At 39.4% G+C, this 27,603-nt stretch overlaps 1 protein-coding gene across 2 annotated transcripts in view; it reads right to left on the reverse strand.

The window, feature by feature from the left end:
* BMPER (BMP binding endothelial regulator) overlaps positions 1-27,603 on the reverse strand; it is a 146,174-nt gene that overhangs the window by 38,621 nt on the left and 79,950 nt on the right. For both annotated transcript variants that reach the window (XM_039715226.1, XM_039715227.1), the window contains exons 10-13: positions 26,525-26,629; positions 21,243-21,288; positions 12,602-12,931; positions 5,155-5,491 (exon numbers count right to left, since the gene is read on the reverse strand). In XM_039715226.1, the coding sequence (XP_039571160.1) occupies positions 5,155-5,491; positions 12,602-12,931; positions 21,243-21,288; positions 26,525-26,629 (818 nt within the window). The remainder of the gene's footprint in view (positions 1-5,154; positions 5,492-12,601; positions 12,932-21,242; positions 21,289-26,524; positions 26,630-27,603) is intronic.

The following is a 27,603-nucleotide window of genomic DNA, read 5'->3' on the forward strand; positions in this document are numbered from 1 at the left end:
AGAAGCTGAATAAATTGTTTCATCCTGAGCTCCTCTCTGTTGTGGTTACACTGCTGCTAGTACCCAGGGCCAGCTTCAGCCAGATAGTCTGACAGGCGCAGAAACATCCATTCCTCAGCACAAGGGTCAGTGGAAGCAAGAGCCAACCCCTGCTCTGTGCCAGGTCTGCAAGCAGATCAGTCACAGTTTCATGCCATCAGTCCCTTTCTTGAGCCAACACCACCGGCTTTGTCTTGAAGGGGAACACAGGCCAGCTCTGCCCTGGGGTGGGTGGAAAGACATATGTGGAGGCTGGTTCAGAAGCAGGAGCCAATACAGGAGTCACCCTGGTGAGCACCAAGAGCTACAGCTGCCCTGCACTTACACTACACAGGAGCCCTGGAGCAGCCTGGCCACAGCCAGAGCAACTGCTGTGCCCTAATGCATAGCCAGAACCTGAAAACCTTGTGGGGAGAATTTTTTAATCTGCACCTTGGCAGTAAACCAAGGGTTCCAGAGATCTCAGTTCCATCCACCACTTAAACACTTGAAACAGGATTTTCTTAAGTCATTCTTCAGCGTACATTTCTTTTGTACCATCCTGCTGAGTGAACAGAGGGGCATAACCACATGAATTTTACAGCTGTAGAACATCATTGTTAACAGGGAAAAAGACCTTCAAACCTTTTGCTTCAAAGCCACAAACCTGTGGTCCCCATCTTTCAAACAGTTTGTAAATATCTTTGACATGCTCACATGTTCTCTGCAGCCATTTTATAGTATCACTGCCAATCTGAATAACAGAGATCTAACAGGCTACACAATGTTGCAAATTATGCCTCAACTCCAAGCAGTAATATTTTCTCTAGCTAAGTGGAAATTTTTAGAAAAACTGCAAGACTGCAGCAGTTAACTGCATACAGTTAATAGGTTAACTGAGACAGAAACTCACTGATTAACCCAGAACTATAGATGAAGTAATGACACCAGATCACAAGGGTCATTTAAGTCAACAATTCCAATAAAGTAGATTTGCAGTTATTGAATGCTTGTGATTAACAGATTCAAACAAATGATGCTATTAGTATGTTAGTTATTCCTTGCCCTAATGGCAAGGAATGGCCCTAAACACTAATGATTTAAGTGTTTAAGAGAAATCCCAGGACAATTACAAAAAAGAAAAAAAGTAGGTAATTATTCAGAGTGCTAATGCCTGCTGAAATATAACAAAAACAATAGCAAAAGTATATATTAATAACAGGAAGAGTAATAATCATAAAAAGACACTCTTAAGAGTAGGGACACAAATTTTCCAATGTGAAATAGAGAAATCTACTGCACAGCAAAACCAAGATACTGAATTTTTCGGAAGTTGTGGCAGTAGTGAGAGACCCAGTCACTGTCTAATTAGTCATTTATGAGCTCAGCTGCTGTGTAGGTGTATTAGAGATGGGTGATACACTGATATCATGTTTGATGTCACATTCCAAATCCATTGATGCAACTGCTTAAAAAAAAGACCCCACCAAGCTACTAAAAAGCCATGGATGCTAATGAAGGCAGGTGTTCAGGGAGTATGAGTCCTGTGCCTTCCTCTACAGCGTCTCCCGCAGCCACATTTCTCCCTGCATAAAGCAGCATTGCTGTGGCTCTTAGTCCCTAGACCTGTGGTAGGGGCTGCCTGCTCCTCTCAAGGAGGCTCCTGAGAGGTATCAGACGTGACCAAGCAAAGCAGGCGTGGGGTCACACTGGTGACCTGCCCTGCATGATCACATTGCTCCTGGCCTCACCTGCTGGAGTCACCTGCAGGCCCCTGCTACAGCACAGCTCAAAGATGCACAATGAGATCAGCCATGGGGTAGGGTTTGGTGAGAACAGAAAGTCCTCCTCTCCTTTTTCAAGATCCCCAAATCCTCATCCATGAGCTTAAATGGTACCATAATATTTCCCAATAATGTGATAGAGCAGCTTTTTCTGTTAAGAACAGCACAAAATATTGAGATAGTAGCACGTATTTTTAGTTCTGATTATACTCAAGAGCAGTTTCAGGAGTTTGAGTGACAGCTTTATTGCATACATGGTACTGAGTAACCTTGGTAGTTTTCTTTCACCTTTTTTTTTCCAAGCACCACTCTGGGATGGTTAGCCATAATGAAATATCAAAATAGACAAGTGGCAATGGTGATGACACTAACTGCTAATCTCTCCTTCACACAGGATTTACCAAAATCTCCTAGAAATTCAAAATAGTTTCCCTGCTTAAAAAAAAGTTGAACCCCAAGGGTTATTTTTAGATTATTACGCATGAGTACTGAACAAGAAATGCATTGAAGACAAACAAAAAATACCAGCCCCAAACTAAACAAAGCAAACCACAATGAAAAAAAAAACCATAAAATGTGTTTAGTTACAAAACAAAGAACTTAAAAAGTGGTGTAAAATTTTCAGTCTGCAGTCAGAACTATTTCAAAGTCCTTTCTCACACACTTACATTGTACTTTCTTCTGCCATAGGCTTTACAGGGTAACACAAGTTACATCACCAAAGTCACATCACAAAAAAAGGGTTAAGGGCAAGGCACAAAACCTAAGGTGTCACAGCTCTCTCAAGGTCAAGCACAGGAGTCAACATACATCTAGATCTCTACTCTCTAAAACATGAACTATATCCTTTTCACTTAACAATCATGACAATCACGCTGTATGTTTTTTGGATGGCCAGCAAAAGGAGAAACTACAGCTGTAAAAAGAATGAGACTTAAAATGAATTTGAGATATCTTCACACAAATCTCCTCAGTAAAACAATGTCAAACAAAAGTTTGCAATCCATTGTTCGCTGCCTTTTTTGGTATTTGGAAAAAACACACCCTAATTCCTAATGTTCCTGCTGAGTTTATTTCTGTTTCTGAGAATTTTTATTAACAGCAGGTCAGTACCCAAGAAGCAAAATGAAAATGAAGCAAAGTCACTAATACAGACAAAAATTACCAAGAAAGGTTAACTCTTGAAAAATAGTATTTCAAAAGGAAAAATTCCATAATATGTAATGTTGGACAGTAAAAACTGAGAAGCTATTCAATTCAATGAGGACACTGGGAGAAGAAAAAAAGTAATCTAACGCTATCATTCTGCCTCCTCCCTTTTCTTACTGCTAGGAGCCTGCTCAGAGTTAAAAAAGCAGAATTTAAAAAATTTTAGTTAATCTTACCCTGAAATTAGAGAACATTGACTAAATATGCCTTTCCAAAAAAACCTCAGTTAAAAGCTGTGTTAATTTGAATTTCTTTCAATGTAAATCTAAATATCCTGCAAAAGCACATCACCAGTAATGAGTTCTTTACATTAATTCTTAACAGAATTCTGAACAGAATTAATGAAATATGCAAATATTTCTTGAATGTGTGTCCTATAATCATTACCTCCTTGTGGACTCTTCCTGGTATGAAAAATGACCATGGTCATTGACAAAATTTCTTGCTACAACTTTATCAGTTTCTAACAAGAAGCAGCATTCTATTGCATACCATTATTTAGCTATAAATTATAGTTTATCTTCATTCCTCTGTTGGAAGCTGAGCATTTTAACAGCTAGCAACATCAAAATGGCAACAACAACTACTTCTGACAAAATATGATGGTCATTTCAATGTAATGTTTCCTGAGGGAAAAATACACTTTTCTACAAAAGGACACAAATTAAATACTTGCTTGATTTCATTGCCTTTCCAGGACAAACATTAGATATCATTTTAAAGGAACAGAAAAGCTCTATGGTGATTCTTGAGTGCAAGCATGTAGATTTTTTTTTACTGTTGCAGCCAAAATATAAATCACTTTCTGCTGTGGTGTCAGGAAGTGTATTGCACTAAATTCATCATGAGCTACTTTAAAAAAGGAACAAAAAATCCACTGCAAAATTAAACAAATCTCTCTGCACCTGTTTTCCATTTGCATTGTCACCACTTACCTTTAAAGGACGATGGAAGTGAGATGGGAATGTTGCTGAAATGCATTCAACAGACCCTGTGTGTGTGTGTTAGCTTCTCTAGTGCTCTCTGTTGTGCCTTCAGCCATTGAAAAGATAAAGTATCATAACCTGCACACAACATAATCTTTACTCTTTGCCTTTAGGCTCCTAGCACAGGGATATACCATAGCAAAATAAGTGCAGAAGCACACAGACTACAAGACAAGCTGTATGTCTTCTTCTAGCATTTCCCAGTCTCAGATGTATTCTGCTGGGTTAGATAAACGTCTTTCTGCCTCATTATAAAAAAAGAGGAAAGGCAATTCATTAGGGAAATTGAGTCACTGTAGAAAGCTTCTCCTAATAAATCAAATAGTTCAGTGAATGTGACCAAGTGGGGAAAGGTGGGAGCACAGAGATCAGGCAGCTTCCACAACCATACAACTGTGACCCAGCTTGCTCTTACCTTTTATGTCAGGCCACAAAAAGAATGGACAATTGTATTTACTGATTGAGGGGTAAATAAACTCATGCCAATTAAAGAACGAAAAATATGTCTTTGTGGCTTAGACTTTAACCATTTTAAAGATTAAAAATCTTAAATAATTCACTCAGACAAGAATTCTAGATCCTCAATCTGTCTTTCTTTTCTCCCAGAGCAGGACAGACCATGCATGGAATATTTTGTTAACTCCTCTTTATAATTCTCAAGCCACAAACCACAGCATCCAAGAGGCATTAGACATATTTAATATTCTTGCTTTAATAAAATAATTTTCAAAATGTTTCTGGGAAGACACACTTCTGTGGACCACAAGAAACAGCAATTGAAGTCAGACTCAACTGTACAATTGAGTTTGAAATCAGAGGGAGTTTACAAAAATATTTTGAAGTCTCTTCTCCCTCTTTCTTCAGTCTCCAAATGTACTTTTTCTCTAAATTATCACAAGCCTGCCTGCTTTTCTCTCTGTTGGCTGCTCAGGTCTATTTGCTCAGGACCGTCTTCTTCTGGTTCTGGACTCAGACAACCTCCCATAATATAAGCTTGTATATTAATTCTTAACAAACAAACATATCTCAACATGTATTCAAGTGCTACTGAAACTGAGCCTACTGCCTGGTGTGATGAGACTGAAACTGAGCCTACTGCCTGGTTTTTCTCATCACACAGTAACTTAATACATCCCTCCACAGCAAGCCACGCTTACCGGTAAAAGGTGGTATAATCCACTGTTGAATGACAGCTCTGGAACTCCCATGCTTTGAGTTTCTGGCATTCCCGATGAGCTCGGAGCTTCACCCTGACTGTCCCATGACAGAGCTCGGGTACAGGTTTCCTCTGCGGGCGGCTGCAGAACTCATTGGACTCCACACGCCAGGATTCAGCGAAGTCATCCACATCAAACTTAAAATTCCCATCCCCCCCAATCAGGTCATCTCGCTTGTGCCCATTGTAATTGCCACACAAACCACAGAGTTTGCCTTTCAGATGAGGTGCGGCCATGACTTCCACAAAACTGTCTCCATCCCACGAGATTTCCAAGCCTGATAAAAAGATAAGACAAAAAAAAAAAAAAAGAGAGAGAGAGAGAAAGAGAGAGAGGAAGAAATTGAGGATAACAAACTGCACCTTATGTTTGTGCAACAGTGTTAATGGGAACCTGACCAAAGCCACTGGCTTAGTTCTGATAATGCTGTTGGATTTCTATAGAGTTCCCAGTAAGTGCCTCTGGCAACTGAAGTGTTTCTTAAATTATAGCCAGTTACAATACATGCATGCCTATCTCTTCTTATTTTTGTTCCTTCTTGCTAATGAAAGGGGTTATCCTAAAAAATATGGAGCCAAGGCAGGATATCAATATCAAAGGAGGGCTCTTGCAAAATTCTGGAAATTTAATTTGCTATGGTAAATTTCTAGCTGATTATGCAGGGGGCCCAGAATTTCAACCATTGTTATCCATTGCACAGGTAGTGGTAATACAAAGATGTCCATGACCCATGAGATTCCAGCCATAACCTTATGGGAAACATCCTATTCTTGCCTACAAAGCCTACAAAGCTGACACTGGTCACTCATTGGGGTGAATACAACTGTTCCAAGACAAGTTACCTTATTTTGCGGGAGTAAAAAGAGTTTAGAAGATTCCAACAAAGACATATCAGACAGCAAAACTGTTGTAAGAAAGCATTCTGAATTGGATTCAAATTGTTCACTCAAAACACATTAATTACCAACTTTTTGTCTGCATAAGTTAGCAAAACTGAGAAATTATGGTAAACATCTAACCTTCATCTAGTGGCTGGGATATAAGCCCTCTCCTACAATTTGCTTTACAGGAAGGTTTAGCACTTCTGGAACATCAAAACCTGAGTTACTTTTTGTGAGTGACTTCCATTTTATCTGCCTGTACCCATCTAAAAGCTAGGTGTCTAGTTTAAGTCAGCCGTCAAGGCCCTTTGATGGAGTAAAATAGGCAGCTCTGGATCACAACAGGATTGTATAATGCAGAGGAAATAAACTATTTTCTGAATGTCTTTCTGTTCCCAGAGATACTCTAGAGGGGCCAGATATCATGTGGAGACTAAACTTCTAGTTTTTACCTGAGTGACTGTAAATTAAATGGATTCCATTCTTTGAGGAGTAAATAGGCAGCTCATAAGGGAAAACCATTGTGATATCATTTGGGATAAAAGCAACACCAAGAAACATTGCTGCTTAACGTCTACCCAAAAAATGGCCTTTCTTGTAATTACTTCCACTGTCTCCTGAATCCTTCCACATCACATCTGCAGGAACCCTGCATCTGAAGATCACAAATCATTTTGCTGATATTAACTTATTCTCATAAAATACCTGTGAGCAGCCATTAGTTAAGGATAAACACAGGATCCTGCTTTTCTACAGGATAATCCAGACTTTACCCTGTTCCCCCTGCTTATCCGAGAATACCAAAGAGTATCATTCTGTGGTGCAGGACCAGGGCTTCGCTCCAGGTTTCTTCATTTGCTGTGTGGGCTGGTTTAGCACCACCCTTTCCCCTGGTAAATCAGTGCTTGTCACTGTCTGATCCAAATCCTGCCCTATCCTCATGCAAGTAATTAACATACCAGTGACTCAGTTCAAAGCTGGAACCCTTCTTTCAGCAACACATCCCATTGTCTCCTATGACAATTCCTACCCATGCTGCAGAGGAACAGGGTGAGGTTCAAGAGGAAATTATGGCCATAGAAGGGTGCGTCCATTTTAACATCCTGCCCCAGTGCTGGTGTAGGTTACACCATGCCTCCAAGAGTTTTGGGAATGATTTACTCATCAAGGCTGTGAAGGTAATTCTGCATTACCTGTCACTGCAGTCTATTACACTGTTTTCTTACCACCATAGCTTAGCAATGGTAGCACAAATGTATCCTGAGTTAACTATGCCTGAAATCAGTTTCAAATTACCTCATAAACCCAGCATGGATGGGGCCACTGTCTCCTCCTCCAAAGGCACTTTACACCCAGCCAACTGAGAAATTGTGCAAGACTACAACTGTTAATGAGGCCAACACAGTGGCAAGGGGGAAAGCTTACTTTTAAGCTGCTTCATACATTATCATTGCTGGACAAATTCAAAATCCAGCTGTCTTTGCTTCTGACAACACTGAACAAAACAAAACACAGCTTGATTTGCAGACACAAGATTAATAATGTCGTGCTGGCATTTAGAAAATACTTGCCATTAACTTATAAACCAAAATTTCTTCAGACTTGAGAATCACATAAACTTTCTCAAAGTTTAAAGCATCAAGATCCAAATTCTCAGACAGTTCTTTTCAGAAAATAACTATAGCTTTAAGGCTGAGTTCAAGTTTTTCCCCAGAGAAGCTCCCTCAGAAGCTCCCTACTTTAAACAAAGTCAGAAAGACTGGCTAAGGATTCTACCTTAAGTTTCCTTTTAAGACTATTTTTTTTTCTTAAGACAAAACTTACTGACCTTCAGTGAAAACACATTAATAAAGAAAGGTTAACTTTAAATTTTTTCTGAACATTTATGTCCTCCTTCCCTGAGTTAATTTACATGTTATATGTTGCTTTTGTATACCTGCAAAAGAAATGCAGATATGCAGAAGAAAAATAACATGAAATTATGGCTTTTCTTCTCAGCATATAAAAATGCACATTTTTAAATCTAGAGATTCCTGCCTTGATTACTGGATTTCATTCAAGAGACTCACTGTGTAACTGCCACATGGATGTACTTTCCTCTAGCTGGTATGGCTTAATTACACTTTATTCTGCTGTAATTGCTCATAGAAGGGTAATTTCTGGCTTTGATGAAGAGCCTAAAGGTTTCTGTCCATAACAGAACTCTTTCCTTTTTGGAGTAACAAGGAAGGGTATTTACCCCTACATGCATGATAATTTTGTTGGAGCCTGATCACACTGTGCAGTGTGTGCCTTTTTTTTTTGTTCACAAGCAGAAAGTCCAGTTCATTTTTGTAAACCAATAAGAACTGTGACAGATGGGATTATGCTACAGAGCAGTGTTTGAAATGGTCTCGTTGGCAGGCAGAAACTGTGGAAGATTTTCTTGGTGCCTATATCCCCCCCTTTCTTCCCCCCGCCCAAAATGAATGAGTTTCCCATTCACTTGGACAAGAATCAGAAACCAAGAGATGAGAAGCCAAAGGATGCAACATCTGTCCCATCTGGGGATGTGCAAAAAAGGAATATTCTCTGAGTTACTTTTTCATTTTTTCCAATTATTCCCTCTCTTTGAAGGATGCTTAACTAACTTGTTACTTGATTTCTTAACTTGGCACACTGTCTGCTCTACTCCATTAAAAAAAATCCTTCTGGATTTATGTATATCACACACTGAGTTCCCCATTATAGGAACTCTCATCAATTGTTCTGCATGATTTTTCACGGCATCCTTGAGATTTAAAAGCATCCTCAAGAACTGGCAAACAACTCTTCCCTAAATATTTAATGCCAAAGTAGTACAGAAAAAGTGCAGCAAAATGGCTTGGTGCAAAAGATAGCGCAGAAACAAGACCAACGAAATGCTTGTGCAATGGAGGAATAGGTAAGTAACACCAGCCCTGTGTTACTTACCAAAGACTCTTTTGTCTTTCTAGCACACAAATTTGGATAAGGACTCAATACATCCCAAGCACACCCATAGCTGTCAGTGCAGAGTGCAAGGACTGCTGCTGCATGCCATCCAGGGCTACAGCTGGTGAGGAATTTAGCAACAAAACAGGTTTTCACTGGAAAATGCCAATTCATCAGAACTGAAATGCTTCAGGGAGACATATCGTATTCAATGAACTTCCAACACAGCACCGGCAAGGCTCCAAGCTGGTTTCCTGCCAGCTCGCCTGGTGGGCTGCCTGGAATCCTGAATGATCAGGGTATGAAACTCCAAGACTGCCCTGCCATGCACACTGCCCTGTAGCCAGGGACCACAAGACTTCCTGAATCTTTGGGTTCGTCTGTTTTATCCAAGGCTCAATTCGCAGCTCTGCAAAAGGAAAACCAAAATCCATGGGAATGCTGGCTGAGCTGTAAGCACCAGACCCTGCATTTCCCAGCCCAATTTTACTTTGAATTTTACTTCTAGTGCAGCAGTTTTGCTTCGTTTTCATTACTTTCTCTCTCTCTTTTTTCACCCTACACTGGGAAAGCATATATTTTTGAAAAATCCATGTTCCTTCTGAAACAGAAATTTGTCCAATTTTTTCCCTCGATACTCAGAACTTCCTCTGAAACAAAATGTTTGCCTTTAAACCAGTTCTACTCAGCACATTCTTCCTCTCTACAGCCTCTCTGCTGCTTGTCCTCTCCCAGCAAAACGGACCCAGGTCATTCTGCTACTTCTGAGGCCTTATGTGCTGAAGAAAGTAGGACTTGGCCCATCATGCTGTATTCAGCAAGAGAAACCTGATCCTGCTCCGTTAAGGGGAGGAATTAGGAATTTAGGCTATAATTTGCAGTGATTACACACTGTTTGGTATGTTGTCATATGCCATGTTTGCACTCCCTCTGCCAACACATGGACAAAGATGTGTGTAGTCATTTATTAGGCTTGCACCAGAGACAAATGAAATAGCAGCAGGATTAGCTGTCATTCATCTTCAGTTGAAAACCTTTCCTTGGCCTGTGGTTGGCTAATGAAACCCACATCGCCTGAATTCATGGTGTTCAGCTGGCTGCAAAGAAAAACCCTCAAGATGCTTCTAATTAGAAGTTGTGAATAATGGTCAACTTGTGTGCATTTTACAGACAGCCACAAAAATCTGCATTGCCACTTTGAGGAATGAGCCCAGAGCCGGGATCCCGCTATGCAGACTCACTTTTCCAGAGGCAATATGAACAGGTGTCTAAATTCTCAGCTCAACAGTGGGTGCTAGTGTCCCCCCTGAAAAAAAATTATGCTAGATAATGAGAATGACTATGTGTCACGCCTGTGACCATATCACTCCAGAAGAAAGACTGGTTTCACTGCTTTCACATGGCATTTAATTGAATTAACAGTAAACAGTATCCTCACTGAAACAGTACTTCACTGTGTAAGAGAAATCTCTCAGGACTACAGTAGTACCTAACACATGCTAATGAGAAAGTTTTAAACTTCCCCTCAGTATTTATCTATGCAAAGATACTATAGTTTCAGAACAGTTTATCAAAACAAAAGTAAGTCCTCTGATTTAACATTTTGTCAATTAATGTATTTTCTAAGACTCAAAAGACCTGAGAGAATGCTATTTGCCTTCCCTGTTTCTACAAATAAGGTGGAAATTTTACTTCTAGTGCAGCAGTTTTGCTTATTTTGCATTACTTCCTCCCTCTCTTTTTTCACCCTACAGTGGGAAAGCACCTATTTTTTTAAAAATCCTTCTGAAACAGAAATTTCTCCAATTTTTTTTCACCCGGTGAAAAAATTCTATAAAGTTTCTCATTTCCTCTTGCTTGTGGTGTTTGGTCCTTGCAGACAACTTCTTACTTGGGCACAAAGCAAGCCAAATAAGATGGCACTGAACAGTATATTAGGCCTTGTTTTCAAACCAGTGCCTCCATTTTGCTGGATAGCCCCTGTGAAATATTTCCATAATTTTACAACTTAAACTCATTCCAGCCATCTATAACTACGAATATATAATTGATCACCTTAATTGCAAGATATGTTGCTGCAACTTTGAAAAACATTAATTTTATGTTTAAGAACAGATATTCTCTCTTTTCCTATCTGTAAGTAACAAATGATAGCGGGTATTGAGTTTGTATGGCAAGATTTTGGAAGGAGAGCTACAGGGGTGGCTTCTGTGCGAAGCTGCCAGAAACTTCCCCCATGTCAGACAGAGCCAATTGCAGCTGTCTCTGAGATGGACCAATTCCAGCTGGCTCCAAAATGGGCTTGGCCTTGGCAACAGTGGTAGCACCTCCCAGATAACATATTTAAGAAGGGGGAGAAAAGCACTGTGCAACTGCAGTCAGAAAGAGGAGGGAGAGTGTAAGATAAACAATTCTTCAGTCAGCAGATAAGGAGGGAGATGAGGTACTGAAGCAGATATTTCCCTGCAGCCCAGGGTGCAGACCACGGTGAGACAAGCCTGCCCTCCTGCAGCCCATGGAGGTCCATGCTGGAGTAGATATCCACCTGCAGCCCCTGGATAACCCCACATTGGAGCAGATGGATGACAGGAGACTATGACCTTGTGAGAAGCCATGAAGAGAGGAGACCACCCTAGAGCATATTTGCTAGAAGGACTTGTGACGTCATGGGGAATCCACGTTTCCACATTGGAGTCTGTTCCTGGAGGGCTGCACCCTGTGGAAGGGACCTGCGTTTTTGAAGTCTGTGAAGAAATGCAACCCATGGGAGTGACTCACATCGGAAAACTTTGCAGAGACTGTCTCTGGTGGAAGGGACCCCATGCTGTAGCAAAGAATGTGTGAGGAGTCCTCCCCCTGAGGAGGAAGAACTGGGAGATACAATATGTGTGATGGACTGACTGCAAATCCCATTTCCCCTACACCACTCAGGGCAGGAGGAGGTATAGAGAATCAGGAGTAAAGTTAAGCTTGTGAAGAAGGGGATTTGGAGAGTGGAGGCTTTTTGAAGATTTAACTTCATTTCTCATTATCCTATCCTAATATTATTGGCAATAAATTAAACTGATTTCCCCAAATTGAGTCTATTTTTTTCCACAATGGTAATTGCTGAGTGATATCTACCAGCCCTTATCTTGAACCACGAGTTTTCCACTCCATTTTCTCTTTCCTGTCCAGGTGAGGAGGGAAGCGATACAGTGGCTTCGATGGGCATGTTTGGTTGATGTCCAGCCAGGGTCAATCCACCATACTCTCCATAAGCCACTTTTAAGTGAAAGTCATGGCACATTTGTCAGTTTGGGCAGCTAATTTTCAGCCACAGAATGAAACACACCTTAGCAATATCCTGCAGGCTCAAACTCATAGCTGGGATTTCTGTCTGTTTATGGGCTGTGGGAATTTTGAAAGTGCTGTGGGTTTCTCTGCTCTCTAAAGAGTTATAATGATGTTTATTACTGCTATCATGTTTTTTTACTGACTACTGTTCATGCTGAACTTCAGAAGTTCTTCAGAGAGAAAGAAGACATACACAGACACACATGTACTTGTCTTACCTGCTTTGGTTGTCACTTTCAGCAAATAACCATCCAAATCGATGTGAAATTGCGGTGTCTCGCAAGGTAGTGAAATTCGGGTCCCATTCCACTTCACTGTGAGGTGCTGCTGGAGGCTGATTGTGCTTCTGCCCAACACAAGGTCCACTGACTTTGTCCAGGAGAAAGAACGGGTCCGACGGGCATCGTTTTTTACCAGCACCTGAAAGGGTGAGGCAGAGGAGGAGCAGTCTTTCGTCAAAACGTACTGACATGTTCCCTGAAAGTTAAATGTCCGTCCATCAAAAGTGTTGTAGTGAGGATCTCCAAATACAGTGCAAACTCCAGGCTCTGCAGGTGAGTGAGAAACAAAAGCGCCATATCAATCAAAGTTGGAAAAAAGCAGTTGATAAGAACTTAGAGGTACTGCTCCCACCTAATCTATCTGCTCTACAGGGTAGGTTTTGACTGGTGCCCATAAGGATTAAATATATCTTTGAAAAACAAAAGCTTCATTGCTTTAGAACACTTTCCCAAAGTGGCTGGTAACAAAAGCCAGTTCATTCCTGGGGCAGCATAGGAAGGATAACCTGCAGCTTTGTCCCTTAAACATAACGTACAGTTTAGGTTATTACAATGCCATGCCTGTGAATTTTTTCAAATTTCAGTGACTCCCTGAAACCAAAAACCATCAGATCACTTTAGTGGGAGCTGGGTCAGTTCATATTTTACATATATACACTTATCAATATTGTACATTTATAAACTAGGTGTGTTTTCCTTTTTTTCCCCAAAATACCTGTAGAACCAGCATTTTTTTTTCAGTGTTACAAGCTATTGTATATGTTGTTTATACACAACTGACTTGTCGTAGTTATTGACATCACACTACCAACTAAAAGTCAGTAGTACATGACTAGGATGATGCAATGACTGCCAAAGAGTATGGTGTCTCTACCATCAGCTGCATCAATACAAATGGATAAAGATCTCTTATAGATGTTTAAAGCCATACACTGGTCAGAGAATGCACAGCCCAAAGACAGAGCATTTCCATATTCATAGCAATGATGCTGAGTTACCCTGTAGCTACCCAGCAACTGATTGAATTGCCTCACAACCAAAGACAGCAGCAAATATATTTGCCTTGCAGCCTTCTGGTATAACAATAGGTTCTAACCACATTGCTGGTATTCCTGGAAGAAGGAGTCTCAAGGCAGAGAAATGCACACTGCTATTGCCAGCTGTATACCCATGGGCTAAGGCTGCTTTTGAAAGATGATGTCTGTTTAAATAACAATGGTTTGCTCGAAAAACCAGCTTAAAAAAAGCTAAATTCAAATCTACAAAAAGAAAGAGACATGAATGTTACGGATAAGGGGAAGGGAATTCCTCCCATGGAGTGCAATACAATTCTAACTACACAATAAACCTTTCCCAACAGAGTCTTTTCAGCATAGGCAGAGTGCTATGCTACAGTAACTGTAAACTTTCTGGTGTTTTTCTAGCTGTAAAGAGCACCTAAGGAAACCTACACGGAGACACAGAAAATGGAGCTGAAGGAGGCCCCAGGAGACATTACCTTTTTTTTTTCTCCAGCTGCAATTAAGAATCACCTGCACCTATATTATTCCTGACAGATGTTTATCTAACCTGCCCATAAAGAGCAGTAGTAACAGCAACTCCATTGCCACCTCTGGCAACCTGTTGTAGTTTTGGCCTGTCCCTACTACAACAAATGTCCTCCTAAAGCCTAATCTCACTTTCCCCTCACTGCATGGTGCAGAGCCTTTACAGAGCTGAGACCTGGGTGATTTGTACTTTACCCCTAATTGGCCACATGCATGCTTCTTTAGCTATGCCAGTAACTCATCTTGGCATCATTATTACTCTTCTTTACTGGAGTGTCTGGCAACTAGGGACCAAAAGTTTCAATTTCTTAAGGACATCATACTGACAACTCCATTAGAAATCAAAATTATCCATATTTGATCAACATCTCCAGAAAACAGGCCTGACAGACTTTAGGCAGACCCTGAAAACCAAGACATTTAGCAAAAGAGTGCTTTTAAAAACTTGCACTTGTGTGAGTTTTCTTTTCCCCACTGATACCAATGAGGATGTCAATAACTGCTTTCCAATGTTCATTAAAAGATTAATTGGTTCTCCATAAATTGGCAGGAGCCATAAGGCTTTTAATTAATAACATCATTTTTACCAATAGGAAAAATAATCTACAGATTTTGTATGGAGACCATCTGACTTTTCCCGTTACTAAATCATACTAACATGCTTTTGATTTCCTTATGTATGCATCTAAGTATCTGCATGATGAGTATTAAGGTACACGTTATTACCAGCTCAGATTGTACTTCAACTATTCCAGCTTTAATTTTTTTCTTAAATTTAATGACAACTTTTATGAAAACTTTTATGAAAAAACATCAGCCAAACATCAGTGAAGATTCTAGAGGAAAGATCTGATTTTTCTCTGTTTCTAAAGGCGAAGAATGTGGGTATGTTGTACATGTTTTTAACCAACCTACTGGGAGGAGGAGGCTGGTTCTTCACCTAGGCAAGTGACTAAGAGGCAAGACATGAGAGGAACAAACATAATTTAGAGATGTGCAAGAAAAATTGATAGTACCAATGGGATCCAAAGGAAATATTTATTTTTAATTTCTAATGTGTTATGCAGAGTAATGTTGTTTTATGTTATGCTACATCATGTCACGTCATATGTCAATTTGATGCCATGCAGTTAAAAATGTATTTTGGACTGGATAGCTGAAGGTCTGATCCAAATTTTGCTGTTTTCTTTAATAACCAAGGAAATGGAAGAGGGAAAATCCACCTAAAAACAGTCTGAATAATTGATTCTCTGATATCACTGTGTAAAACATTCTTGAAAGGTTTGCTAAAATTGTTGGGTTTAAAAATAAATCCACAGCCTGCAAGAGTGTGTGTGATAACTCAGGCACTGCCAGTAAGAAATACTGCTTGGCCTAGAAATAAACCTTAAATACTGGGTGTAACAAGACTGTCAACATGAAAAGAATTCCTGCCATTTTTAGCTTTTGAGTTGTTGTTTATTTCCTTTTGGGAGAGTTTCAATCACATCATATTTTATGGTTTGCTTCTTTTTCTTTTCTTTTTCCTTTTTCTTTTTCCTTTTCCTTCTTCTTTTTCTTCTTTTTATTTTTTCTTCTTTTTCTTCTTTTTTCTTTTCTTTTTTCTTTTTGAAACAAACCAGTCTTTTTACTTGGCAATTTTTGAAACCTATTGGAAGCACTGATCTCTAGTTAGGATTGTGTGACATTCTTCTCTCTTGAGACATAACAGATGAAGAGGTGCTGCTGCATCACCAAAGTTAGGTTTCCCAACCCTGGAGTATGAATTTTACTAGTTTATGATAGCAAGGCATAGGGTCACAGGCGTAGATCTTTCCCTTTTTTCTCTACAGTAAATTGTTCCCAGCTTATTGCCAACACTCCATGTGTCAGCTGTCTAAGGCAGAGCTAGAAAAGGGCTATTCTACACAATATTACCCCCTGAGACTCCCCAACCTCCAACTACTTTCAGATTAGGGACTTTCTGAGCTAAACACGGTTTCTATTAATTTAGTAACCTTTGATAGAAATGTCTTCTGTGAATTTTTCCAGTCCAAAAATGTTTTTAGCATCTACAACATCCTTGAGCAAAGGAAATGAAAAAACATTGCCTCTTCCTCATCTTGAATGTGGCATTCATGATCTTTGGTGTCTTCTTTTGCTCATCTAGATCTGCACATGAATGCAAATTTACCCATTCCCTGTCTATCCTTGAAAAACACAGATTTCTCAAAAGAGGGCCCCAGAGCTATGTTTAGGAGCCTGTGATTTTCAAAACACCTCAGGCACTCAACTCTGATTAAACATTATTGAGAGCTGGAAGCAAACACCATTAAATGTCTTTTGAAAATCCTGCATGTTGCTCCCAAATCAATATTCTGACATTCATAAAAACTTTTGGGATCTTGGTAGTTTTCACATTTGTTTTTTAACAACTAAATACAGACTTCACACTTTCACGTTTGACTAAAATATTAAACTACACGTGTGATTAATGCAGTTTGCTCAGCTCCCACCTAAGGCTCTACAGCTCATTTGCCAACTAATAATAGAATTTAGGTGCTGAAAGTGAACACTATAGAACTGTTGGCATGTTTTCCTTGAATTTTCAAATCATGCTCCCAATTCAAATGAAATAGTGACTTTCATTAGAAAAGGCAGTGTTTTTGAAAACACATGTAGCTGTACAAAAAAGGAAGCTAAAAAAGCAACAGCATGGAAAAGAACACATTAGCATTTCCTAAGTTTCAACATACTCTCATAAAGAAAAAAAAATCACAACCTATTTGGCCAATGTGGAGGGATAAAAGTCTGAAAGACCACTCATTTCTAGTAAGTAGTATGCTGAGTACAGGTAAGAACCACTTATTAAACTAAGTGGTTGCCAAAAAGAACCTTTCTGCCTTCCACCCAGTGCCTCCATTCCCCCAGACAGTATTTAGCCTTTTTAGAAAGGCAAAATATATATACTGCGTGGTGGAGGCCAGACAGACAGTCAGCACACACATCCTGACCAGCCAAGAGCACGCGCGTATTGGCTGGGCAATTAGCACACTTGTAGCTCCAGACCAGCCACAGGATATATTGTCTCTAGCTGGGTTTATTATTTGTTGGGATATAAAGGAAATGGGACACAAATCCATAGGAAACCAGGCTCTGTTAGCTCTGGTGCTCATGGAATAGCTTGTTTTGTTTTTTCAGGAGATCAGAGCAGTCAATTGAAGTCCAAGATGTCCAGATGTCTGGTCACACTCTGCTGGGCTTGTAGGTAGTTAAGAGTGGCCAAGAAAAATATACTTTAAATTATAACTAAAATCGGTCTGGACACTTTCTAAGTAAGGAGAGGGAGGAAAAAACACAAGTTTACCAGTGAAGGGTGTTCTGGTTGCAGATCTATAATTCAAAAATATCTCAGCTTTTAAAAAATAAAATGAAACTTTGAATGTAATTAGCCCATATGCTGAATTAAGCCCTAAATCAAACAGAACACATTATTAACCTCTAAAAACTAGCTACAGAACACACATAATAGAATTTCATTAGGTTTTCTGTAAAAAATGTATAGCCATAGAGGACTTTCCTCATAACTGCTGCATAGTGCAGCTTGATATAATACACATTACAAGGTGTGGTGTCAAAAACTCCACAGGAGTCTTTATGGTCTATTTCATAAATAAAATAGCTATTCCAATTTGTCCAAATACATATCTATACAGTAGACCATCACAGCTACAATGGGAGGTAAGTCATGAACAGTATTCCAGTATGAATAAACAATTGCAGTCTTTTTGTTGCTGTTTTTCTTCATGGAAAGGAAATAACAGAAAAAAACAGGGACCTATGTGGTCCTTTTGACCCACTTCCTGCTCTTAGAGGTACCCACAATGCATAACCTCACTTTGTTTCTTTTTCTTTTTCTTTTCTATTCTTTGAAAGTCAGCACTTTTTTTTTTCAGTAGTTCTATAAAAACACATAAAAAGGATGTAGAACCAAGTGAAAATACCAACCTCTTACTCCCAAGGTGGGTCCAAATGCCCTTGAATTTAGTTTAGGTCTGTTGATCATTTTCTCAATTAAACAAGCTGTGGAATGATTTGTGATGAACGAAATTTTCTGTCCCAAAAGCAGCCTTTACTGCAAGATTAATCGTGTGTACTGCACATGTAAACCTAGATGACTGTAGTTCACTTTGAAAAAACTTCATCCACAAAAGCTCACAACAACTGGGGTAAGATTGTGCTAGGACTATTAAAAATTATCAAAGTATATCTATGTGATTTTAGTAACAAGGTTACATCCTGTGTACTGTAATTTCAGTAAGGTCTATGAATTCTTCATGGTCAAGAATAAAGATTTTACTTCCACTGCAAGTTCCTATCTATGTCTGAAGTTGAGAGCAGCCTGTTAATGTTATTTGGACTCAGATTTAGTTTTTCTTATTTTTAATATGAAAATGACCTTGGTCTAACATAGTATTACTAATTTATGGAATTGACGTCAGTGGTGATTTTTCTAAATCAAGCCCAAAAGAGTACATTTCATTACATTTTTTACAGCAGCATAAACTAAACTGTTGAATTTTCCACTGGTATGACCACTGTGTTTAATTAGTGATAACTGTACGCCAGCCATGGAGCTTAAAAAGCAACATGCCAAAACTAACTACAGTTAACTTCAGCAACAGTAGACAAAAGAAACTCTCCAGCCCTTTAGGAGACGAGGTACTTTTTCTCTTTGCAACAAACTGCTTTGAAAATAATCCTTTGATTTTTTTTTTTTTCAGTTTAAACTATATCCTTTCACAACGTGACTGGTTTTGACCCACTTCATAGAAATTGGCTGCATTTAAACTGTGCTCATAGCTCCCCCATGTACAGTATGTTCTTGTTCCTCCCTATGTTGTTTTTACGTTGGAAAATTAATATCTGCTGGAGCACCAGAAATGTTTGGTGTGTTAGTATATGGAGACAGGATCAGGATCAACATGAGTGAGAGGGTGAGGGAAGGGGCTGTGTGCACATCTTATCAGAAACTGGCTGAATTAGCAAAGTTTCCAATTACTGTTGGATGATAGTCGTGATGAGATTTAAAGTACTTCTGCTGCAAAGGTGGAATTAATTATTTGCAAATGGCAAATGTTAAAATACCAATGTTAAAACAGCTAGTGGTAGCCACCACTGCTGTATGACACTGGGTATTTACGCTCCTTGCTCACATTCTCCATAAAAGTCAAGAATGCCCTGTTAATCATGAAAGTTTGGAATCAGCTCTTCTCCAAGTACTCAATGGGTCCATAGTGAGATAACTGTAAAGAAAAGACCCTTCTGTTTCATGTGCAGTGGTGGAGCATGTGACAGTGAGACAGGACGAGCCTCTCAGGCTCAAGTACAGGCAGTGCAATGCAGATAGGACCCTTAACACCCTTAATCCCTTACCATAAGGGAACAAGATTGTTTATCCTTTGGAGAGACCTAATAGCTCGCTGCCAGTACATAGAAAGAGGTCACTGGGAAAATGGAGCCAGGCTTTTTACAGATCTGCATGGCTGGAGAACAAGCAATAATGATCTGGCCTTAATTTCGCATGTTCGTTTTCATTCTTATATCACCAAGAAGTTTTGAGATTTTAGGTAACCTGGCTCCTAGATAAGTTACTTTAACTTTGAAGAACTAAAATTTCCTTCTCCCATGAAACAATTATCACAAGTCATCACTCTCTGACAGTATTTCTGAAGGAGTCACTGTACTGTCTTTTGAATCTCTTACAGTAGAGGTCTCCTGTGCTTTGATGGAATGGCTGGCCCCACTCTTTTCCTCCCCTCTCATGTTACAGAAGAATACAGGAAGAAAACACAAGATAGGTTGAATGAGACTGAAACAAAAAAAGAGGCAAGATAGATATTGAAAAATTCATTACACTAATGGTATGTCATATCTGAGCAAAGGTCTATACAAATTTCTTCTCCTTTGAAACTGAGCTGACATGAAATCAACTGCTAGTCAGTTGAATCCTCTTTCATTTCCTCCTCTGCTCAGTATTATTTCAAGTGTTTCTTGGTGTGTTGTCTCTTGTATTTGCTCTCATTTTGATAATGAAGACTTGCAAGCTAGATGTATTTTATCCCAAGATACACGTTTCAAAATTATTGAGCCACAGAGTGAAAAAACAGATATTTAGCATGCAGGATTTGTACAATTCAAGAGAACCCAGAACTGAGAACAGCAAAACCATTTGATTTTAAACAAAAGAAGAGAAACATTTTCTCCTTTCAAAAGCCTTCCTATAGGTCATAAAAACCCATTTTAGCAGTCTGTCCCTATTTGGTAAAATACTTAAATATGTACTGAAGGAAATTTGTAATGGTATCTTGTTAACTTCAGCTCTCCCTGTTGACTTGAATAGAACAAGCTTAAAGATAAGTATTTGTGTAAGTCCTTTGCTGACCAGGAGGGTGAAATTGCAATTTAATGATCATTCCTGAAGAGAGGAGTAAAGGGATAAGAATGTAAGAGTTTAACTAAGCATCATAAAGAAAGAAGAATAGTTTTCTAGTCTACTTTCCACTGCTGCCCCAGACTGTGTCTCAGATTTCTGCACACCTTTTTTTAACTCTCACAAATCATCTGCAAAGGTGTGACTATATATGCACATAGCTGGACTGTTAGTTACAGGTGTAAAATGTACCCAAGTCCTAAAAGTTATAACTCTATTAATTTTCTTGTTTTATTGGCTACAAATTTCACAGACCAACTATATCTTTCAAAATGCAGCACCTCAGATTTGACAAAAATAGCATCACTTTGTAAAAGAAAATAAAAACAAATAGCCAGGCATTTTATTTTAAAATTACAGATTTATGGGAGGCAAAAACCATTGCTAAAAATAATCATTTGCCTTTTAGGTACCTCTAAAAAGAAGGCAGAAAACTAAGCATGCTTCTATATATATTTATATACAGAAGTAAATAAATATTTATATAAAAATTAATATATATATTTATTTTCTCAGAAAGAACAAAAAAGAATTTAAAGAATGTGAAGAAAGGACTTACTTTCAGTGCAAATCGGACAGCATCCTTTTCTGTTCAGGATTTTACCCTAATTGGGAGAAAGACAGGCTGTTTTAATGAGAGAGGTCTTGGAGCAATGACTGTATCATGTTATAAGACTGCATAAGCCTTTGAAAATAATTCAAGTTGTGTTTGAACTCAGTGTCCTGGTTACAGCTTCAAATATCAGGTGCTAAAAACAGACAGAGCTATTCAATGAACTTCCTGGAGGTCTTATAAGATATTAAATACTAAAAGGGTCGTCTGTTACCACTTTTCTCTTTAGAGAGTGTGAGAGAATTTTGGACTTGCACCGATAGCTAAAGCAGTCACTGGGTTAACAAGATCAATACTTTTTCTCCCATCTTCCAGGAAGGAAGGAAGGAAGGAAGGAAGCTGCCTTTATTTAGTAAAATTTGAACTGATAGCTAAAGCAGTCACCGGGTTAACAAGATCAGTACCTTTTCTCCCATCTTCCCAAAATATATAGGAAGGAAGGAAGGAAGGAAGGAAGGAAGGAAGGAAGGAAGGAAGGAAGGAAGGAAGTCAATTCTCTTTTCTGGTTTTGCCTTATACAAGGCTGACTAGGTGCAGTAGGCATGCCTCTGTGTATGTACATTCATGTTCGTTTTCACGCTTCATCAGTTTAAAAGATGTTTTATCTGATTTTACTTAAATTACCTAATCAGCAAGCAAGCAGAGAAGAGCAGAAAAAGCAGGAAGCGAGCAAAAAAATTTCAGACTGAACAATGTGTTTTTCCAAGCAAAAGCTGGTGTTGGTTACAACAGAGTGTACAGTGATATTGGAGCTCACCCATATTCCCACACAGGGACTGAAGAGGTATATGGAACTGTGCTGCTCCCCAGCATTGACCCTTTGCCCAACAGCAGCTGAACACAGAGGAAGTCCCCTCTGTGTGACCACTGCTCCTATTCCCACCAAGTAGGTGAGCAAGGTGAGGACAGCAAGAGCGAGCAAATGGAGCTGTGCTGTCCTGCCCATTAAACAGTACAGAAAACTTGTGAAAACAGACAAAAAATTGGTGACAGGTCTATGCAAAGAGTGGGGAAGTGGGCACAGACAGCCCTATTGCTGTCTGCCTTGTTTTTTCCCTACAGCCCTGCCAAGTTTTGACAAAGTGCATAGGGAGGCATGAACTCCAAGTATCTTCTAGCAAACTGGAGGGGAGCATGTTCCATCCTGCTCTTGCTTGATGTACACACATGGCATGAATGAATCCTTGGTCATAAATGCACCTGGGCACATCATCCATAGGGCCCAGTTCAGTGCAAGTTTGTTTTTGAATATGCAACTTCATGTGAACAGCCTTGAGACAGAGCTGGACTTAAGAAAAGGGCTGGATCAGAGTTGCACTGGCAGAGTGAGCATCACTCAAATGTTTGTTTGACTCCCAGGTCCCTGGTCAAAGAGAATAGCTGAGGACCAGCCTGCAACAGGGAGGCCTACCAAGCAGCTGCTAGAACAGAACCCCTTGAAGGTGGAACCCTTAAAACCACACAGAAAAACCACATAGAAATAGCAACACATATTTGTAGGAAGGGAGACATGCAGCTGAATGCCACACACTGCAGTACACAGCCTCACCTCTCAGTTTCAATAAAAGAGTTGCAATCATCAGCTGAGCTGTAAGTGGCAAGAATTCAAGTGAAATTGAAATCTCCAAGGCAGCCTGCTGAGGCTGGTTACTTGAGCCACCATGTTGGCCCAAGATCCTGTTTTTGTCTTGTAGAATAAGGAAACCCATTATTGCTAACATGTGCTGCAAGAGTTCGTTAGCATTGAGGGTTCCCTTAGGAGTGGGCTAAGTGATGTGATCCCATTTTTCCCTATGAATATTTATAAGCAGACCACATTTGAGTCTATTTATTTTCAGGGATTTTTCTTCCTTTTTATGGGGCTTTCAATTTTGTGTCTGAGGTTTTCATTTTCTATTTTTTTTAAGGCAAGACTAATTGCTGGAGGAAAGGGGGTTGTTTGGTTGTGCAATAGCAACAGCTGTTGTTTTTTTGTGCCTCATTTGGCACTAGAGTAAAAACAGCAACTTTTTGTTTGCAATAATAACAGATGTGTATAACATTATATGCAGTCTGTTCTAGAGATGGAAGAACATGTTCTGAATAAATTTTCAGCTCACTTGAAGTTCACGGGTTCAAAATTTATCCACAGACTCGAACTCTGCAAATGTCTTCACCTGCCATGAATTTAATTCTATTAACTTTTGCATGGCCTTGTAGCTCAGAAAAGGTTATATGCTGTAAAATTCAACAAGTTCTCCTCTAGCAGTACAAAAAGAGACATGCTCATGACCACTGATCATTACCACAGACTTAAGATGTTTGTGAGGAATGCACAGGCATAAGGAGAGGGGGCAAGGTGACAAATTATAGGGATGGGTAATCAGAAAGGAGTTGGCACAAGGCAAGGAACAGACTAGAGCAGAGCTAGGGCAGGTAAATCGCAAATTCAGTAAGAAGAAGTCTAAAGGATCTCTGAAACTCAGTCCTGCCAAATGCCGAGATTGTTCCCTTTCTATAAAGTATTTAAGCATGTTTTTAAGTTTCAGCACACATGGCGGGCCTCATAACTTCAGCAGAACTGGACACATGCTTAATAGCTTTACTGAATGGGGGCCAGCACTGCACCTGGAAGGCTGGCACTCCAGGTAACTTGAGAGAAGAAATATCTGTGTGGAGTCAGTGGTCAGAAAGTAACCAAAAGAAACCACAAGCCACAAGGCTTACTAGAATGCCAAGGAGGACCAATCTTACTATAAATGTGACAGGAGGGACTAAATTTGAAAAATGTATTGCTTCTGCAGCAGATGAAAAGAATATAAGAAAGACATTTCTTGCACTTGCTCATATGGGATTAAATGCTCCAATAAGAAAAGAACAAAAGAAACAGAAATTTTTGTCTGGGACTATGAAGAAAACTAAAAAAATGGCAGAAGCAGTCTTAAAAGATATGTCAGCCTGCAGACAATAGATTGAATACTACAAACAAACATTTCTGCAGAATTACCACTTTGAAATCCATACTTTCAACAAAAAAATAGTGGTCAAAACTTATTATGATAAATAAAATAAAATCCTATAACCAAAAATACCGACCCGAAATATCATGCAAAGAATATTAAGACTGCATGGTAAAGTGTGTAAGTCAAGGAATAATATTCTAAATTCTTTTTGAATCTTCAATCCTTTCACACTCAGTTGTCTGTATACTAATACATGTTTAATGAGATAACTTTATGTTGTCTGACTCTGAAGGGACACTAAACCACATTTTATTCCACAGCAGTCTTCAATAGTCCGTGGAGACTGCTTACTGTCAGAAATATTGTGAAGAGAGAAAAGGAGTGGACACATCTACAGTTTGCAGAGACAGCAGCATAACCCTATGCATGATATTCATTTCTTTATCTTGAAAAATGTGGTGTGTTTAAGTGATATTTATAAATTTATGACAGAAAGTCTCATCAAAGATAGTGGAGCAGAGATGAAAAGTAAAAGATTTAAATCAATTAGCATACATTATTTGCTTTAAAACTACTTGGTACCCACTTGGAATAGGAAAATAAATCTTACTCTAGAGTTTATATTCTTTCTCCTACTTCTTACAGTTTAGCTTGGAAGAGCAGAAATGTAATCCGTACCTGTGGAGGAGGGTAGGTTTGCTTGCAGCTTGCATTTTAAGGTAGGGACCTTGCTGACTGGTTATATACTGGGGGAATGGTGCTGCAGGGTAACAAAACTGGTATTCCAACCCTAAGGAACCAGACCTTGTTTGCGGACTCACCTCAGAGGTCAAGGGCAGTTTAGGACTTCACATTAGCCTTGGAGCAGATTCTATTGCAGCACTGAATGAGTTTGTCACGTCTCACTTCCATGCTGCAGCACTGTCAGTGGTGAATTTCTACCCACCACTACTTTCATTTTAGAAGCCACTTCAAGTGATCATCTCAATGCTCAAATTTATGTATGGATACAGCTGAAGTGATACGCTTACTGAAGACCTCTATTAAGTCACATTAGCTACTTGATCTCAGCAGCACCTTAAACATTTAAAATGCATCAGCACAAGGAAAATATAAATGTGATGCAGTGTGTGTGAGACCCGAAGAGCCCAAGCTCTCACTTCCTGCTTATACTGTGAATGGCATTAAGGTAGCAAACTTGACTGCCATGAGCCATATAATATTCCCAGAAGAATAGCTCAATTTTTTCACATTTCCTGATGTGTATGCAGCATCTTGTGTGAAGCCCTTTAAGAGGAGAACTGCCCTCTGCAGTGAGTGCCAGAGTGACAGGAAAAGGATGTTCCCTCTTCCGAGGATCTTTAAGCCCACTGTCACACCACAATGGGAAGTGCCAAGGTGCAGGCTCTTTATTCTACCACCACTTCTGTCAAAAGGTTACACATATAAAATTTTACAAACTAAGAGTTCTTAATTTTAAAAAAAATTATATTTAGGTGTCTGTGATTCACATTTTCCCCACTGGCTTCCAGGACTGAGAAGGAAACACGGAGAAGGTGTAATGCTAAGAACTTGGCTCTCTCTTCTACAGTTTTGCTCAAAGATCTGCCCCTACATGAGTTGCTATTTAGAGCTCCATCTTGTGAAAACTTGAGCTATAAGACCAAAATCATTTGTTGGTGTCAGAAATCCAAGAAACAAAGGCTGGTTTTAGCTCAGGATTTCAAGTAAAGCTAATTTTTATGTCATTAAGTTACAATTACAGCATTCTTTGGGTTCACTTCAGACTTTCAAATAAAAAAATACCCAGGCCACAACCTTAGTGAAAGCACCATGGTTTGGTTGAACTAATTTTCTTCGATTTGTCTACTTTACATTTTCAATCAAGTATTAAAAGCCTCATATGCACTGAGAAATGCAAATACAACAACATCCCGTGGCTTACCTTAACAATATACACACAATTAACACAGTCACCTCATCACTCTATAAAATTATTAAATAAAACTCAAAAATAACTGTTCCAATACAGATAGCTGGTACAGAGAAGGTTAAAGGAGAAGGAGAGGAGGAGCACAGAGTCTCCAGAGCAAGGACAGAGGCAGGAAGGTCATATTCAGGATAACAGTAGCACATTTGGGGAATGCCAACCTAAATTAACATTCCAGATGACCCTTCTTTCCAAACAGCACGCCCCACTGTCAGGCACACACTTCCAAGAAACACTGGAAAAGATAATGCTGGAGCAGAAAAGACAAGAAAATACAGTTCTTTTTAAAAACTCACATGAGGACAGCTGCTGACTGGAATGCACTGTTTCTTGCGACACTCTGTCTTGCCTTTCACACAAGCACAGATGGTGCAGTTCACAGAGGACCACATCTCTCCCTCCTGCAAGAGGGAACATGATATAGTATCAGCTGGGGTGGCAACCAGAAGCTATTTCAGCAATGTATCATTGCACAAGAAAGGATGAATTTCCCTGTTGGCATTGTGTCATTGTTTAGTCTAAATTATTTTGAGGTGTCTGTCCATGGCCAGTTGGATTCAAGACAGAGATCAAATTCAGCCAGGTTTTCTTCCCTTTGGCCTTTTTGGTAAGAAATTCATTTTTTCAAGGCTAACCAAATCACATTTGCATTTTTCAACAGTGCCCTGATTATAGGCATTGTTTTCTCTCCAATAAGCATCTGAGTTGTGATCACACCTATTACAAATTTTCATTTAAGTTCACATAATTAGAAAAACCTGATTCACTGGGTTGAAGGACATCTTTAAGTTGTTGCACATGAAAATATTTGATTAAGATGTCAGCAGACAGTGAATTTATTCTCATATGTAGTAGCATCATTTCAACATAGGGCAGGAATAATTCTAATTTAGATCACTACAGCACTTTCACAGATATTTGATCTGCTAAACATCTGAAAGTATTTAGAAAAGATACAGTGCTGAATCTCTCAAAAGCAGAGCAGGTAAGACAGCCTATGTATAGTTCTGAAAATATGGAGTGCAGAGCATAATATGCCTCATAGTCTTGTCCCCACTTGGGATTAATTGCTTATGGAACTGCCCTGGCTCCTTTCTACATGGCGTTGCATCTGCCAAGTGTGGTTCCTGAAACATTCTGTCTCACCCACTTACAGTCTAATGCTAGCCCGCCTAGAGCCAAACTGTGCATGTTTTCTGTTTACAGGGCTGCTGGGAAGGAAGGGTGAGGATAGACCTGACAGGAACAGGCAGTTCAACAAGACAGCTGTGAATAATTATGTGCCCACCTCAACATGATGTTCTGACCAGAAACAGAAACAGACTATATCTGAAATGCCAAGGAGCCTAACTTATTCAGCTCAGCTTGCTTCATC

This window comes from Passer montanus, unplaced genomic scaffold (genome assembly GCF_014805655.1).
Source record: "Passer montanus isolate IOZ18808 unplaced genomic scaffold, ASM1480565v1 scaffold32, whole genome shotgun sequence".
NCBI classification, from domain to species: domain Eukaryota; kingdom Metazoa; phylum Chordata; class Aves; order Passeriformes; family Passeridae; genus Passer; species Passer montanus.